Consider the following 17,863-nt stretch of genomic DNA (forward strand, 5'->3'; position numbering starts at 1 on the left):
TATTTGGAAGTTCGTTATTGTTAAATAAAGTGTAATGTGCTCATTTAGGTATTCTATAAAAACTCTCGTCGAGGCTTATGAACACATGATGATGGAGTAGCACCACATTTGAAAATTCAGTCCTAATAACAGTGGATAGAAATAAAAACATCAGAAGTAAATAATAATCACACTGGAGAAAAGAAACAGTTACCTAATCACAACCGATTGCATCTAACAAGAGAAGATGACCAACCTGGTCTCACATACAAAACGCACACTTGCCAGGTGTGAGCCCCAGCTGTCTATGTCGCGCGGAGATTTGCGCCACGATTATGACTGTACGCAGTTAAGACCTTCTGAACACATAGCTTTTCAACGCTCGTGTACCACTTGTTTCTGGCACGCTCCGCTGCGTTCGCCCATTGTCGGAGCTTGAACTACTGTGCGGTACGGTGAGTAAGAGGTTCGTGTTTATAGTGCCGGTAAACCGACAAGCTGTAGTGTGGCACCTCCAGGAGCAGTACACAGCGACGGTCAAACTGCCACGTTTAAACGTCAAAGCTCGCGACAGTTGTGACCGGTAAGCGTCGTTATATGTGGCTATTCGACTAACTCTTACACGAGGCAAAAGAAACTCTATGAGCGTTTCCTTGTGCTACTATTTGTACCTTGCGATTTAGTTGCGGCAGTCATAGAGAAGACCCGTTAAATGGAGAGACGAATAGTTGATTGACGTTAGACTCTTCTTTATGAGAGGATGGCGGTGACAATGATGACGATACCCTTTCACCACGATCATTTTCGTCAAACAACTTCATTGGCACAATGCGACTGAGACGTAAAATCACGAACTGACTGTTTAGGAAGCTTGCTTTGAAGAGGTAATATTGTCAGATTTCACCTTGCCTCTGTCCGTAACAGAGATCTGTGTGTGTGTGTGCGTGTGTTTTATAAAAAACTGCTGCAGAATATGTCCTAAAATATTGCTAAACAGTGTTGACCATATATGCGCATGGCGTTGAAATATTATCTGCTCATATTGCTTACCCGTTTTCCATGTTAAATAACGTGTGTTCTACTTGAAGAACAAAGTTTCGGAACACATGGGGCAGACGTGACCGGCTCCACGCACGTCTTCCCACACTTGCGACATGAAGCGGGTCTGAGGGCTCTGGACGTCACCCCGCTGCACAGTACTCTGCACTCGTGCATCAGGCAGCTGCGGTGGGGCGGAGCCAGTGGCAGGCAACCTGCACCTACAGAACTTTAAAAACTCTGCATTCAAGACGTCCGAAATGAGTATTATCTTAAGTATGGCCATTTATTTTAAGAGAGGACGGGTGTTTGGTATCTAGGGTTGAGATCTCGGAAGTGTACGTTTTTCTCCTTACAAAAGAAGGTCGAGTTAGTTATGTTTACGTGGAAGGTTACAAGTAAAAAACATGAAGGTTGAGGACAGATTTCATTCGATGTCAGATAGGGAGAGATCATGCTGACACATCAGTAGAGCACACCGCCTCTAGCCTCGACAAGGGCCTGAGTTGGCCGACAAGGAGAGTCCACGAGTCTCCCCAGTTGTGTCGTGTTCAGCTGACGTCACTCAACAGGTCCCGTAGAGCCGCCAGATCGCAGCGACGTTGAGACCGCCGCTGTCCACACGCTGGAGCCAGACATCTCCTGTGAGGCTGAGACCGGATGGCTTAGCGGGCATGTCGGGATGCGGCAGGACGGCTGAGTGTTCGGTCGTCCAGCCAGGAGCGAGTCCACGCGGCCTGTGAACACGGCTGCTGTCTTGGGAGCGTCCCCAGGATACTCAGCATGAAGGTAGCGCACAGGTCCGGATTAAAAAATCACTATGCGATGTGATGCGATCCAGACTGCTCGCTCACTGAACTTCAGCACAGATCTCTGACACGTGACGTTTTAAGACTCCCGTTCACTGTCGTTGCGATAAAAGTGACAATGCAGGAAGGTACCGTAACTTTACGAAATTTTTAGACCTTTAATGCCATACGCTACAGAGCGTACGGGGATCCACTACACGATGCCAACCCCAGCAGAACAGACACTAAGAGTCGCAAGAAACGACAGAGCCCGTGTCCTTAGAAATAGTGTAAAGTGCGTTATAAAAAGTGGCGGAATTTGGCACATTGTGTACATTTATTTACTTCCTTATGCGTTTATTCCACCTGATAAAATTAAGGCATTCGTGCTCTCTCTTATATATAACCTGACATCTCAATGAGTCAACATTACGACATGCGAAGTACACGAGCAGCACACGGTAGTGATAACTGTACTACTTCTGCTAATAACAACAACAACAACAACAATGGAGACACATAAGAACACACGTTTCTCTTGATGGGACATGCACAAATGTTGATACACACCCCAGTGATAAAATCAACTGCTGATGTACAATTTTGCAACTGTAGCAGGTACTATCACTGATGACAGAAATTAATGTATGGGGTTTCATAAATTCCACATGTTATGCTTTATATCAGAATACACATACTACAAAAATTGTAGCTCTGCATCTCTAAGTTGACTTACATGTAAAACAGTGTAAAACATCGATTTTTGCAGCATCTGTTTCAAACTGTGGATGCATTACTTTTACACGTTTGTTCGCCTTTCTTATAACAAATTACATAATGATAAAAATATCAAAACTTTACGTATTGCAATTACGTAACATTATTGCTTCAGTACAAACAGTCATGATTGCACACGACGTTTGGCCTTGGAGCGGAGTGGAAGAGAGGGGAGTCCCTTTCTCTCTCCCTGTGTCGCTCTTTGTTTTAACTCGCAACCGTCGGTAGCTATAGAAAACTCTCGCTTCCCCACGGGATGTATGCTTCGAAAAGGATCGAGGCACAGCAAAGTTCCATCTGAGGTTACGTCCTGGTGAGACTCTTGTTAATACTCGTACTTCTGTATTTATGGGAAGAATTTTCCGATTATCTACGTCTAGAAGTCGAAATCTATCGTTTTGTAAATCCTGCTCGTAGATTGTGTGGCACCCGTAGGGCCAGATATAAGCTCAGATCTCAATTGAATTGCGATGAAGAGTGGATAGGAGTTCAAGAGAATTGTCTGGAAGAATAAATGCGGAAAGGAGTGGGACACTGGAGAGCATTCATGAAATGCCTCTGAATTTCTCTTGGGCTGTAGATACTACGTTGATGAATACCACACAGGCAGTTCATTTGAAGAGGAATGGACGTCTATAAAAAGGGCATCACAGAAGTTGGACAAACAAAGTTAAGAACTGGCAACCAATGCTCTACAATCGGTATAAAGTTAAGAGATGTTCAATTGAATCTTTTATTAGAACATGTTACGCGTTTCAGGTTTAACACCCATCTTCAGATATATGTTACAAACACGTACAAAACATAAGCGAACAGCACACTCAACGCGTCTCAACGATACAGAAAATGAGATGTGGTCATATGAGTTACATACCGCAAACTTCACCTCCTTCCTACCCAACCAGGCGTACATCCTTGACAACTCAAAGAAAGTGTCGAATAACATATGACTGCGGCACGAGCAGTCTTGAAGCAGAGCGTATACTGACGCTAAACAAGTCAACCAGCAGCGAAGTGCCCTCGGTAGGGGGTGCTGTATGGTCGTGTGCTCCATGTGTTTGCATGTAATTTAAGGATAATATACTCATCATATAAATCTAACAGGGTGTAATTACGACTAGCAGTCGGAATAGTACTTCTGTACACGTTAACACTAAAAGTTTTTAAAATTTTTTTTGAAACTCCAAATTTTTTTACTTTGCCATACTATGCCTATAGCCAGTAGTGGCACTAAACACTACTCAAAACATATGTCAATATAAAATAAATAATAGGGAGAGGGGGGTAGTTTCTTGGTGAATAAACGTTTCAACCTCTCAAATCTGTAAAAGAATACCACCAAATTAAATATAACCAACATTATCCATCATAAACTAAAACCCTGTGATCAGCTCGCGTACACAAACGTCTTAGGCGCCATCTGTTATAGCCAACGGCAACCGCATCGGCCCATCCGCCTATCGAGCTACAGCCAAGTGATACTCATGGGCCATGACTGCCCAGACAGAAGCCTTCAAACAGCAACTTACACTCCTCTACCACGTGGAAAAAGTTTAATGGTGAGAGGAAGAGCATTTTCATACATTCCTTATATAAACTAGTGGCACGACAATTCCCCGAGTCCTACCTATGCTATCCGGATACCGGAGAGCTATAGATTTTTATAAAACAAATACAAAACATTAAAAGTGTTAAAACTTTAGTCTAAAATCAATAAAATAAACCATGGTGTCACCAAAGAGCACCCAAAAAGCACAGTGGTGAACAAATCTGTAAATGCCAACCTATACGCCCATCTAGCTTTCCCTGTATGACGTTAAACTAGCCAACCACTCGGCAAAAAACATAGCTTATCATAACGGTACGTGGACAGAACACCACCAGCTCCTATAAAATACACAATCATACTTCTAATGAGGGGATAATGGATACCAAGTTCAAAACAGTATCCGTTCAAACAAGCCAGAAAACCAGTTGTTCCCACCGGAAGCCTGTTTATTAAATACTGGGTGTGCAGCGTGCTGTATACGCGCGTAGATCTCCAGATCTTCAAAGTTATCTAAAATCTTCCCTTTAGGTTATAAATGCTGAATTCTTAGCCCATCTTCTATCAGGGCCCGCTTTTGGCCAGTCTCCTTCATATGACACCCCAGCCCACTATTATTACTATAGTTATGTTCTGTAAACCTTGTAGCAAAATCCCTACCCGTCTGGCCAATGTATGTCCTAGCACATCCCCCACACTTAACTTCGTATACACCGGATTGCTTAAACTTATCTGTTTTCCCTTCGTCCGTATGTACTCATATTCCCCCCCCCCCCCCCCAACTTCTTCCTTGTATGGAAGCTTACGAAAACGCCAGCCTCCCTGAATGCTCTAGTTATTTTTTGGCAACATGGTCCAACATATTCCATTGACACAATATTACTACCGTATTTAATTTTTGGCGGCCTGACCGCCGCGTCTTGTTAAGAATTTTAGCTCCAAACTCCCGTATAAATTTTTCCGAGTACCCGTTAGCCCGTCGTAATTACACCCTGTTAGATTTATATTCTGAGTATATTATTATTGAATAACATGTGAATGCAGCGCCCCGACACTAAGTTTGAGGTATGTAACTCATATGTCCAGATCTCATTTTATGTAACGTTGAGACGTGTTGAGTGTGCTGTTCACTTATGTTTTGTACTCGTTTGTAACATATGTCTGAAGATGGGTGTAATCCCGAAACGCGTGGCAAAATTTTTAACATAAAAATTATCGCAGGCCTCAGACGGGAGTTTATGTCCCATATATCAAACAAAGATAGATATAAGGAGCTAACGGAGAAGAAACCTTGGCAAACAGAAAAAACACTGCAACTGATCGGTAAATCTAGAAGGTGCAAAACCGTTCAGAGGAACACAGGAATACAGCAGTATAAGTCACTTGGGGACGAAGTAACTAGGGGCAGATGTGAAACCAAAGCGAAATGGCTGTTGGAAAAATGTGAAGAGAAAGAATAACACACGGGCGTCTGAAATATTTATTCATTGTACACATTACTCAAAAGAACATTTGAGGTAATCTTTAAGAGAGCATTGGGAATTCCACTGTCAAATGCCGAGGAGAGTGTAGGTAGGTGTAGAGAGTAAACTGAAGACATCTACGAGGGGAAAGACCCGTCTGATGACTTGACAGAAGAAGAAGTGAGAATCACAGTGGAAGACACTGGAGATCCCACATAAGAGTCAGAGCTTAACACAGCTTTGGAAGGCAGAAGCGATAGGTGACATACCTTCGGAGTTTCCGAAATCATTGGCGAAAGTGTCAACCAAGAACTACTGAAGTTGGCGTCTAGAATATACGAGAATGGCGCTATACCATTAGATACAACGCTGAAGATATAAGCAGATACTTGCGAGGCCTATCGCACAATGAGCATAATACCTCATGTATGGAATTTGTCGACAGGAATAATATATACAGAGGAATGGAAAAGATAATAGAGAATATGATAGATGACGATCATTTTGACTGTCAGAAGGCTAATAGCACAAGAGAGCGGCACGTCTGACTTTGTAACTGATGCGGGAAGCAAAAGTAGGAAAATAAAATGGACATATTCATAGGCCCTGAAAGGAAAAGCATCCGGAAATGTAAAATTCTGCAAAATGTTCGGAATATTGAGAAAAAGAAGAGTAAGTTGCAAAGAAAGACGGGTAATACGTACAAGAACCGAGATGGAACAATAAGGTTGCATGACCAAGAACAAAATGCTGTCCCATATTTGGTACCATACTTCACCGATTCTGCTGAGTACCTCATCATTTCTTTTCTTATCAGTCCATCTAATTTTCGACATTCTTCTCTAGCACCACATATCAAACGCTTCAGTTCTCCTCTGTCCCGGTTTTCCCACTGTCCATGATCCACTTTCATAGAATACTGTGCTCCAAACTTACACTATGAGTTACTCGCCCTCCAACTAAAACCGACATTTAATTCGATAGATAAACAAAAAAAAAAAAAACTACTCACCAAGCGGCAGCAGAGCACACACATAAAAGACTGTTGTGATTGACAAGCTTTCTGGCCAGTGGCTCCTTCTTTAGGTAGGAGGGTTGAAAGAGAAGGAAGAAGGGTGAAGGAAAAGGACTGGAGAGGTGTAGGGAAAGGGGTAGATTTTGGGAAAGTCACCCAGAACCGCAGATCAGGGGAGACTTACCGTACGATATGAGAAGGGAAGGCTAATTGTTGGGGACTGCATCGGACGAGATTTGAAAACCTAAGATGGTTCAAATGCCTCTGAGCACTATGGGACTTAACATCTATGGTCACCAGTCCCCTAGAACTTAGAATTACTCAAAGCTAACTAACCTAAGGACAGCACACAACATCACGAGGCAGAGAAAATCCCTGACCCCGCAGGGAATCGAACCCTGGAACCCGGGCGCGGGAAGCGAGAACGCTACCGCACGACCACGAGCTGCGGACTGAAAACCTAAGAGCTTAAAGGTAGAAGACGAGGTGATATGTACGACAGAGATTACTGCTAAGACATTTATCACAAGTTATAAAGAGTGAGAAGCTAAGTGCATTGTACATAACAGAGGTGGGATGGGGCGGTGAAAAATAGATGGGAAAGACAATGAAAGATGCAGGAAACTGCAACGGAGTGAAGCAAAGATTAGTTACAGTGATAAAAAGCTGGGTGGCGAGAACCAAGGACATGTTGTAGAGGTAGTTCCCACCTACGGAGTTCTGGGAAACTGGTGTCTGGGGGAAGAATCCAGATGGTGAAACAGGCACCGAGGTCACGAATGTCATGCTGTAGAGCACGCTCTGCCACAGGATATTGTGAGTTGGCAGTGTATACCCTCACCCTATACCCATTCATCCCAACTGATAATCTGATGGTAGTCATGCCTATGTAGAAGGCTGAACAGTGTTATAATAGCTGGGATATGACTTGTGTCGTTTCGCAGCTGGCTCTCCCTTTGATAGAATATGTTTTGCCAGTTAGAGGGCTATTATAGGTGGTGATAGGAGGACACACTCTTATTAACATGTGATCACTGTTTTAGCAGTAATCTTGCATGTTACCCTGTGTTCTTTAAGCTTTCAGGTTTCCAAATCCCGTCCGATGCAGTCCCCAACAATCAGTCTTTCATTCTCATCTTGTACGGTAAGTCTCCCTGACCCGCTGTTCTGGGCGACTTTCCCAAAATCTACCCCTTTTCCTAGACCTCTTCAGTCCTTTTCCTTCACCCTTCTCCTTTTCCCTTCAACCCTTCTGCCTGAAGGAGGAGCCACTTGTTCCGAAAGCTTGCCAATCACAACAGTCTTTCATGTGTGTTCTTCCGCTGCTTCGTGAGTAGATTCTTTTATCTATCCTATTAAATAATTTTATCAATAATTGTTTGTTTTCGTTGTTACAAAACTGACATTTGATGTTAGTTGACTTCGTTTGGCCAGGAACATCCTCTTTGAATGTTCTCTACTTTTTATGTTCTCTTTAACTTGTCCATTATGAGTTACTTTATTCTCAAGGTAGCAGAATTCTTTCAGTTGGTCTACATCCTCGTCTACAGTTCTGACCTTAAGTTGAACACTGATCCCATTTCTGCTAGACTTCATTAATTTAGTCTTTCTTTGGTTTAGTCTCAATTCATAGAGTGTACACATTAGATTGTTCATTCTATTCAACACCTCCTACAATTACCTCTCCCTTCCACTGAGAACAGCAATGACATCAGCTATTCCTGTCATTGATATCCTTTCAGCACGAATTTTAATTCCATTTCTGAACCTCTCATTCCTCCTTCGATGTACAGATTGAATGGTAGGGGCGATTACATGTATGTCTTTCACCTTTCCTAATTTGAAATGTTATTGATCTTCCTATTTTATCCTCTTGTTTGATGTACATATTGCAGGTAACCCTTCTTTTGCTAGAGGTTACACCCATTTTCCTGAGAGTTTCGGAAATCCTGCATCATTTTAAATTATCGTAGGATTTTTATCTAACTACAAATCCTACGGAAGTTTCTAGATTTGTCCTTAAGTCTCGCTTTAATCATCAATCGCCAACCCAGAAGCCCTTCTCTGATGCCTTTACCTTTCCTAAAACCAAATTGATCGTAATCTAGCACTTCCTCAATTTTCTTTTTCCTCTTATGCACATATTCTTGTCAGCAACTTGAGTGTGAGAGCTCTTTAGGTAATTGTGCGGATGTCCTCGCACTTTTGTGCCCTTGCGACATACAGAACTATGTGAGTGATATTTTCGAGAGATACTGATTGTTTACCTCGAGAACCAATTTGAATAATAATTTGGCTTCCAAATTTCTCAAGAATTTTCGAAATTCCTAAGAACTGTTCCATATGCCTTCCACATGATTTGATCGGAGTCTTCCTGACCCCTGTTTGTTTCTGTGGGCTGCAGAGCTAGGCATCTGGACGACCGCTGTTTCCCGTGACGTCTCACGAGGCCACCTGAGGACAGAGCAGCGTCGACCTGTCCGCCACAGGCAAAAGCGACTCCCGCCGCTGAACACCACAGGACGCCCTACACTACGCTGCTTGTGGTGTGGTGTCAGTGGTAGCCACAGATCTCAACCCAGGTTACACCGGTCTGTCTGTGATGGCTGGTGAACTTCTCAGCACTCTGTTGTCTCCACCCCAACCCGTTGCTATACATTCTGCCGTCGTTGCCCTACACCCAGATGCAGTGTAATGTGTCGGTACGATGCTCTCAAGTCCCTCATGCCGATGATTCGTTTTTTTTACAAAGTCATTAAGATGCACGTTCCTTGGACTTTCTCTTTTGCGATTTGCCGCTGAGTAATTCCAATAGCATTAGGAACGCAATAAACATCGTGTACACACATCATTCTCCATCTTTAGCAATGTCTTTTCTGTACTGAAAATAAGCTCGCATAAGGACGAAATGCGAAAAAATAATGCAGTATTTTTCTTAAAGACGTCGTATCTGCCATTAACTGTAACATTATTTGTTTTCACGACTACAATTGCAATCCTAAGCACTTTATACAGGTATACAGCAATAACCGAAAAGTGAAGGGCAGATGGCATGTATAGAACGCCACTATCATCCCATACATGAGGCAGTTATATTACAACAAATGCTAAAAACAGCACATCACTTACATTGGGCCACTGGAGGTGTCAAAATTTACGAATCTTCTGACGTGTGTATATCTCACTGTTGTCTCTGTATGTTGAGTCTCCTAACTGCGAGTGTACATCAACTTTAGATGAGCGTAAGGATCATAGCAATGGCAAAGGTAAATTTATTGTTACTGATGTTAACTTCACTAACATGAATCCCCTCAAACCACTGTTCATGTTGTTTATATGACAACTGAGGCGGTTGGTGGGGAACATATTCACAAGTCGTTTCTTCTTTGCTCTTAGCAGTGATTGTACATCCCACAGTAAACGTTTTATATCAATCTTAACATCGTGTTTACATTCGTTAACGGAATTTGCCATTCTGTTTACGATACAATCATTTGATGTAAAGAAATAAGATAAGACATTTCTTTATTATGATAGGGCGTAATAGTACGTAAGATCCCTTATTTCTTAAATCTGTCTTATTGTTGGGCAAGCTGTGTGGGTGATTTTTGAAATAGTTGTATATTTCCGCTTCTTCAGGTATTTTGATACTTCTACCCTTAGGTTAATTTTTATTACTGGATCTACGTTAGGTGGTGGTACTCCTCTCTGTTTGCTTGCTGTGCTCTTTAAATTTGTCGCTGGAATATGAGCTTTGTAACGTCCGGTCTAGGTGTCCGTGCTGTAACTCATACGATTACTGACATTGTATATTGATCTAGTTTCAAATGGTAAATGCTACCTGCATACACTTTGTGGGGGCAGAAAGTGAAAACTGTGCATCCTACAGAAGTCTGATCTAGTGATGAGGAGCTCGTGAATGAGTCGTTCAAATGAACGCTTCACTCCAGTGAAGTGTGAACTAACCACTCAATTTCAAAGAACTGGTACTTCAAACTCTTCACAGATAGCACACTCCACAGTTTTCTCTAGTTCACTCACTCTCTTCCCCTCTCCCTCTCCCACTACATCGGCGCTACGTCACTCATTCCCCCTTCACTTCAGTCCTCCCTCTACTGCCTGTCGACGAATCGCGCGGTGTTTGTGGAGAACGATAGGGTTAGTAGGGGTAGCGGCGATGAGGGGCGAGGGGAAGGTAGCGTCAGCTGCTTCCTGCAGTGCTGACATCATTACCAGCGACTATTTGTGCAGTTATACTTCGCGTCTACGGGTAAGCTACCGTTGGCAGCGCTTGCAGACAAATGAATATTAAAATACAAATGAAGAGGCTGGTTGTGTGAGCACGCACAGCCAACATGAAAATAAAATGCTTACCTTGTGAGTCTGGGACTGAAGCATGCGTGGAATCCACGCTTGAAAGATAATCGTTCATGTAGGAATGTTTATCTCGTACACATAATTGAAATAGTTACACTAAATGTGAATTTGAGGATTGTCCTAATTAAATTTTTAAAAAATACACATATATATTTATGAATAAACATCAACGGATTTGGTGAATCTTCAGAGATTTCCGTTTAAAAACATGATTTGCTCCACTTTTTTCCATGTCAGGCTATTTCTTCTGTCAGTTATAAGGTGTCCTGCCTTCGAGAACACTCTTTCACACGGCGTGGAGGTTGCGACAATACACAGTCGTATTTTTGCAAGTTAAAAGAGCGAGGAGTATACTGACAGCCGTTCAGACCACCACTGAAGTGGATTGCCTTGTCTCTGTAGCAGGGGTTGTAAGTATTTGTCCACTTCCACTATTGCAGCAGCTCTCGGGTGTGGATTACTCTGCAGCCTGGAAAACACTTCATCAAATTCGAGCCAGAGACTGGAAGTAGATTCAGTGGTTGGAACTGAGATTGTTGCAGTAGCAGCGGATGTGTTCGTCACAAATTTCTCACAGTGCCTGATCAGGTTTAATTTCACCTTCTCAGCTGAATTTTTATCAGAAAAACCATGTAATTTGAACCGAGGATCCAATGCAGTTGCTTCCGCGAAAATGGAATTTTCCTCTATATTTCTAAATCGTCGTTTTAGGTCTTCAGCTAACTTTTCAGCCATCTGTTGCACGTCTACATGAATTTCAGTGTTATTAACAAACCTGCAACACCATTTTTTCAACGAGCGACTAAGGAGTATAACTTTAGAAGCAGTGACAACATTTTCACTTGACGTTTCCTCAGTGCAGTCTTTGAAAACTTTCAACAGGTCACAGGCTTGTGTTACACTTGCAATGTCCTCTGCAGTCAGACTTGGAAGATCCGGCTAATTCAGAGTGATAACTGTCATTAGGGAATTCTTAACCTCGATTATTCTTCGCAGCATATCATAGGTTGAATTTCATCTTGTAACAGTGTCCTGTTTTAGTGTCAGAACTGGCTCTTTTAACTGTTCCTGCATCTTTTTCAGTTTCGTGCAGGCCAGCGAACTTCATTTAAAAAATTCAACAATTTTTTTTACTTTATTCAGAATGGGTTGAATGTGCAGAAGCCCATTCTGAACAATTAAATTGAGTGTGTGCGCAAAGCAGGGGATGTGTTTCCAGGCTGTGAGTCTTATAGCTGCCACAATATTAGCAGCATTGTCGCTGAGAACACACACGACTTTTTCTTGTATGCCCCATTCCCTTGTGACACGTAGCAGTTCTTCCGAGAGTTTTTCTGACGTGTGCCTTTCGTCGTATTTAAAGCACTCTAGGAGGGAAGACGCCAGCTCCAGGTCTTTAACGTATTGTGCTGTCACCGACAATTAACTCTCATTTGTAGTTGAGGTCCACCCATCCATTGTCAGCACAACCGCTTCCGCAGAATTAATTTTGGCTCTCACAATTTCTTTCATCATGGCGTACTGTTGTTGTAGCAGCGTATTGGAAATGGTCTTCCGAGATGGCATTCTGTAAGCACCATTCAGTTTGCCTACAAAACTTTGGAAATGTTTGCTTTCCACTATGTTGAAGGGCAAATAATCCGTTACAACAGTCTGCAGAAGTGCGAAATCTATCTCCTGATTTCTTTTGTTAGAAAGAGGTTTCGGAAAATACATGGGTAATGTTCCGTGATATTGAGGTCTGCTTTCTGATACTGAAGTGATACTGTTATTTTCTGGCACCAACTGCTGTTCGCTTCTGGCAATTGCTGGTGTTGGTTCCGGATTGTCCGGGTTATTTGTCCAAGAAATATCGGAAGATGCAGGAGCAGGGGGCGCTAAGCGCCTGACTGACAATGACCCTGTTGGATGCAGCACTCGAACAAGACGCACTAGTTTAATGTATTTCCTCCTTTATATGAAATACACGTAGAACAATAATTGCACTTTGCTTTCCCATCACCTAAATCGGCGAAGAAACCCCAAAGCTCACTACTTTTACGCGACCGCGAGTTGCTAGCCATTGTATAAGAGCGAACAGACACAAAAACTGCTTTCCAAAGAAAATAAAGAGAGATTTTACCTGAAATCGTACCAATGACTACAGGTGACAGTTTACGTTTTGAATTTGGAGGGTTATTATTCTCAACAAAAATAAAATCTACAGGAAAACTTCTGAATAATTACTTAATGTAGGTATATAGACTTTGTAACAGTGGTAAACATACTCATTCTATTTTGGATTAAATTTTAAAAGGAACAATATTGGACTGCATTTCGTTGGTAGCCCTAGTTTTCAGTCCATGAATACAACAAATAAGGTTTCACTTGGCAGATAAAGACTTTTTTGGGCGCTTCATGAGAAAATGTCGAGCAAGATTAAATGTAATACCTTCTTTATATGTGACAGGTTTCTCTGTTTATCTTTCCTTTGTCCCCTTCGACCATGCTCTATTTAACTCTCAGACACTGTAAGAGCGTAAAACGTTGCGTGCACGTTACTGCATAGTTCGGCCATCTGTTGGTAAAATTATGAAGTATTACGAAGCTTTATTGTACGAGCGAGGCGAAGCGAGCGTAGCCGCGGCTGAGAGGCGAACTGGGCAACTTCGCCAGCCTTCCGCACTTCATGAATGAACTACTTCATTTGAACGCCTCACGGCAAAGAGTGAAATGAATGAAGTAGTTCACGGGAATGAACGAGCTCGACCCATCTCTAGTCTGATCCACTGGCTTGTTCACCAGTCCGTCGTCTCCCGTCTTTTGCAGAACTGCAGGCGCAGGCGGCTGTTTTCCGGGAACGCCACTCCAGCTACTGGCGGGACTTGGCGCAGCTGCTCTCACTCCGTGCGACGCACTTCTCACAGCTGTTGGTTCCCCTCGCATTCGAACTTATGGTAAGTGGAGTTTTTTCCTCCTCTTATAAACTGTATTATACGTACAGGGGGTGAGAAAATGACACACACCATCTGGCCAGTTCTTGGAGACTCAGATTACCTTCTTCACACTGTAGCTATCTTTGGCTCTCCAGTTCTAATACTAACCTTCTGGAAGAATTCTGAACCAACCTTTACTTCTGTGAGCCTTTTGGGGCTATGATACAGGGAGGCTAAGCTCGGAATGGTTAGAGATCGAAGAAAATCGTCTGTATCTTTCTTTTGTCGTATGTGCTAGCTACTTCTTTAACAGATTCAGATAACTTTGCATCCAATCCTGCTTTACAAGCTGAAGCATGTTAGCTTCATATTTAGTGGAGAGTAGTCTAGAGTCTCAGTGTGGTATTTCAAGTCTCCATCAGCATCTTCTCTTCCTAAGAATCTCTACTCCATATGGAAGGCCTATAAAATTACTTTTCTCAACATCGAGGTTCGTCAACTTCAAATCTCCTTATTAACCTGTATACATACCACATAATTTATACATTTCGACACAACTGCTCAAACTCTTCCCACCTTAACATTCACGTGACCATTTCCCAGACGATAGCGCAGCTGACACTTGTGGCTCGACGCCATTGGCGGCCCCCTGTGCTCACCACTGCCAGCCAGCACTGTCCGTGTGACACGGCAATGGCCCAGCCGCCGCAGCCACAGAGGACGCGCGTCAATAACGAAAACCTGCAGTTGAGGTCCACCAGTTAGCGCGTGTTGCGTCTGCGAGTGGCTTTGTTAAAGGCACTGCGATACTACAGTCACAACCAGAACATTTTATGAATATGTCAAGGCCAATGAAAATCTCTGTCAGACTAGCCTGAAACCGGATGCTGCTTTCTGAGAGCATTCATCTCAGTCGTTAGCCTTTCTGCACGTGTCTCGTGGCCTAACTCGAACCATTATCAAGTTTGAATTCTCTGTCTATGATTTATGAACACTACCACCAGTGATTTTCCCACTACCGAGAATAAAAGCTATGTGGTCTTAACACATACACTGGACTCGCATTCGGGAGGACGACGGTTCAGTCCCGTGTCCGGCCATTCTGATTTAGGGCACGGCCGACTTCCTTCCCCGTCCTTCCCTAATCCGATGAGACCGATGACCTCGCTGTCTGGTCTCCTTCCCCAAACAACCCACCCTAAACACATAGAATGGCCACTGTGCATTATGACTGTTTGGATTCTGACAGTAGTATACATGGAAAGCAAAAGGACGCAGTATGATCTGTGTCTTTGTGTAACTTTTGGTGGCGTATGTAGCAACGTGCCAGTCCCTAAAGTATCGTGTGAGCCTCATTTTGGATCCTTTGAGAAGAGAATTAGGCGATACCTGTTTTTGTGAACTGAAAAGGTTCTGGGTAGATTAAATCTTTTTCCTATAAATATTACGTATGTTTGCTGGATGGTAATTTCAAAGATTGATAGTTGCGGGTTTCGTATTTAAGAATGGTTTCTGCCGACATCGTATCATGTCCTGTCATTGCATCTTGTTTTCGTTACCATCATCCATGCATTTCACTGCAGCAAAGGCAATTTACCTGATACGTATCCAATATTTTGTAGAGTTAGTACCTCACAGCTTGCGAGAATGTTTAAAGGACGACTTCTTTATTACATTTGCGGTGCAGCTACGCTTCGTTGGTCATACACTGCACCTGCTTAGGAAAAGTGTAATTGCGAAAAGTTATTCCGTGAAACCAATGTTGTACAGATAGTTCCGATTTAAAGACACACTTTGCTTTCTGAATGAAACTTGAGTCTTCAGACAGCTGCAGCAGTCTTGAGGTATTCGTATTCGAGATAATTCCTCTCGTGGTTCTCCACTGCAGCCCTGCAGAGTAGTACGGCAAAGCGTGCTGTGGCCCAGGTAACGACGCAGCTTACGATTTTGACCCTGTGCCCCTGGTAACTGGGCTCTCACATAATACTGTGTATCAAATATGTGTGTATGTATGGTCAGAATAGTTCAAATGGCTCTGAACATTATGGGACTTAACTTATCAGGTCATCAGTCACCTAGAACTTACAACTACTTAAACCTAACTAACCTAAGGACATCACACACATCCATGCCAGAGGCAGGATTCGAACCTGCGACCGTAGCAGCCTCGCGGTTCCAGACTGAAGCGCTTAGAACACCGGCCGGCATAGATTAGGTCTAGATGGCAGAAAGCCCAGTGGCGACGGATTCAACGTTTTGGAAGGTGCCGATTCAAAAGTGTGCAGCACCTTCCAATTCACTGCTCCTGCACAACGAGGGAAATTCTGAATTTTATTTTTCGTTTTCTATACTGCTTATCGACGTACGGGTAAGAGTCGACTGCAGCCACGTGTCACCACTACAGTGATTTTGGGTTTGTCCGTACGCCGGGCCCCCTACTGTGTGGACTCGGCCCGTGTCCCCCGCTGGCCTCCCTCGCCCTGTGTTGTCGTGACGCCCGCAGCCGGGCTGGCGGAAGCGCGAAGCGGCTCAGACCGCAAACGGGATGTTAGCTGCCCGCTGACCGCTAACTGCATGCTGTCACAGCGAGGACGTGACGCACGTCCCACACACACACACACACACACACACACACACGTAAACGCGTGCAGTATTCCTGGCGCACATCCGCAAAGCTCTACTTACGCAAATACGAATTGGAGGCGATAAATCGCGATCCCGTCTAGAACCGGTCGGCCATGTATGTATGTATGTAAATTTAAAAAATATTGTATTGGAAAAGGATTTCTTTTTTCTCTGGCACCTGCCATCAGTATAAAACTGATAAAGGAGGTATTTCATTCAAAAAATATGAAAAAGAAGAACACCTGTATTGTGAAAACAACTGAAAGCCTTTTAATTTCCATTTTTCTCGTATTTGTGATATACGTAACAGTTTTGTTATTTTGTAATTGATTCATTACAATATACACATTCTTTTGTGTATAAGGTAATTTTTCAATTTCCAATGTCTATTAAACACTTAATAGTAACTCAGAGAGAGAGAGAAGTTTTCGGTGTGTACATACTTAGAACAGCAACAGCAATGGCAGCTCAAAAACAATACACACACACACACACACACACACACACACATACACACTCACTCACACGGACGCACGCAGTGTGCAATGAAACATTCATAATCTCAAATATGCAGTCGGAACTGTGACAAACAGTTCATCAAACTATTGCACACACACCCAGTAAAGTGGAACACCTATTTATCTTTTTCTAACAAATAAACCCACCCAGACACATCAGTAAATAGTGTGGGTGCAGCACATTTCCACACCTATGCCCCCCGATGCACCACTTGTGATCGTGGTAGGACACCGCTGCTTCCAGCTGGAATTGCAGTATATACCTCAGTATATAGCCTCAATCGAAAGGTCTCCTGATAAGCATTTGTGGTGCAGCGCCAATGCCCTAGAGGAGGCACCTGAACGTGAAAGTCTTTCAGGCTGTGCAAATCACCGTGTTTGTCATGCAGACTTGTGGGATAGTCCAGCTCTACCTCTCGGACACATCCCTCAACAGCATCTGCAGCCACATATTTGATCTCTTTCCTCAGTCTGGTGATTTCCCCTTTGGACATCCATGAGAGCCCTTGAAAAGGGAGACTTTGTTGCACGGTTTGCCTTTAGAGACAGTTTACATCCAGGTACAGGATGAAACTGAAATCGTCAGACAACCTGTACTCCCCCTCGATTATTTGCAGGTTATTTGCCTTGGCATACCCTCGCACACATTGGCAAAGTCACTAGTGGACCGCATGTTCCAGGAAGACATGCATCTCAACGATGGTCAAGAATTCGCTGCTGGCTTGTGTCTTTCTTAACATGGCATCCCACGAAATCTCAGCCATATGCTACAGAACTTCTCGAAGATGTTGCCGGTCAGATGTACATTCGTGTTCATCATTT

At 43.2% G+C, this 17,863-nt stretch overlaps 1 protein-coding gene across 1 annotated transcript in view; it reads left to right on the plus strand.

Moving 5' to 3' along the window:
- Positions 1 to 17,863, plus strand: part of LOC126232136 (uncharacterized) — a 61,259-nt gene that overhangs the window by 789 nt on the left and 42,607 nt on the right. The window contains exon 2 of the mRNA XM_049942444.1: positions 13,792 to 13,919. Within this exon, the coding sequence (XP_049798401.1) occupies positions 13,792 to 13,919 (128 nt within the window). The remainder of the gene's footprint in view (positions 1 to 13,791; positions 13,920 to 17,863) is intronic.

Source organism: Schistocerca nitens, unplaced genomic scaffold, assembly GCF_023898315.1.
Source record: "Schistocerca nitens isolate TAMUIC-IGC-003100 unplaced genomic scaffold, iqSchNite1.1 HiC_scaffold_450, whole genome shotgun sequence".
Taxonomy (NCBI): Eukaryota; Metazoa; Arthropoda; class Insecta; order Orthoptera; family Acrididae; genus Schistocerca; species Schistocerca nitens.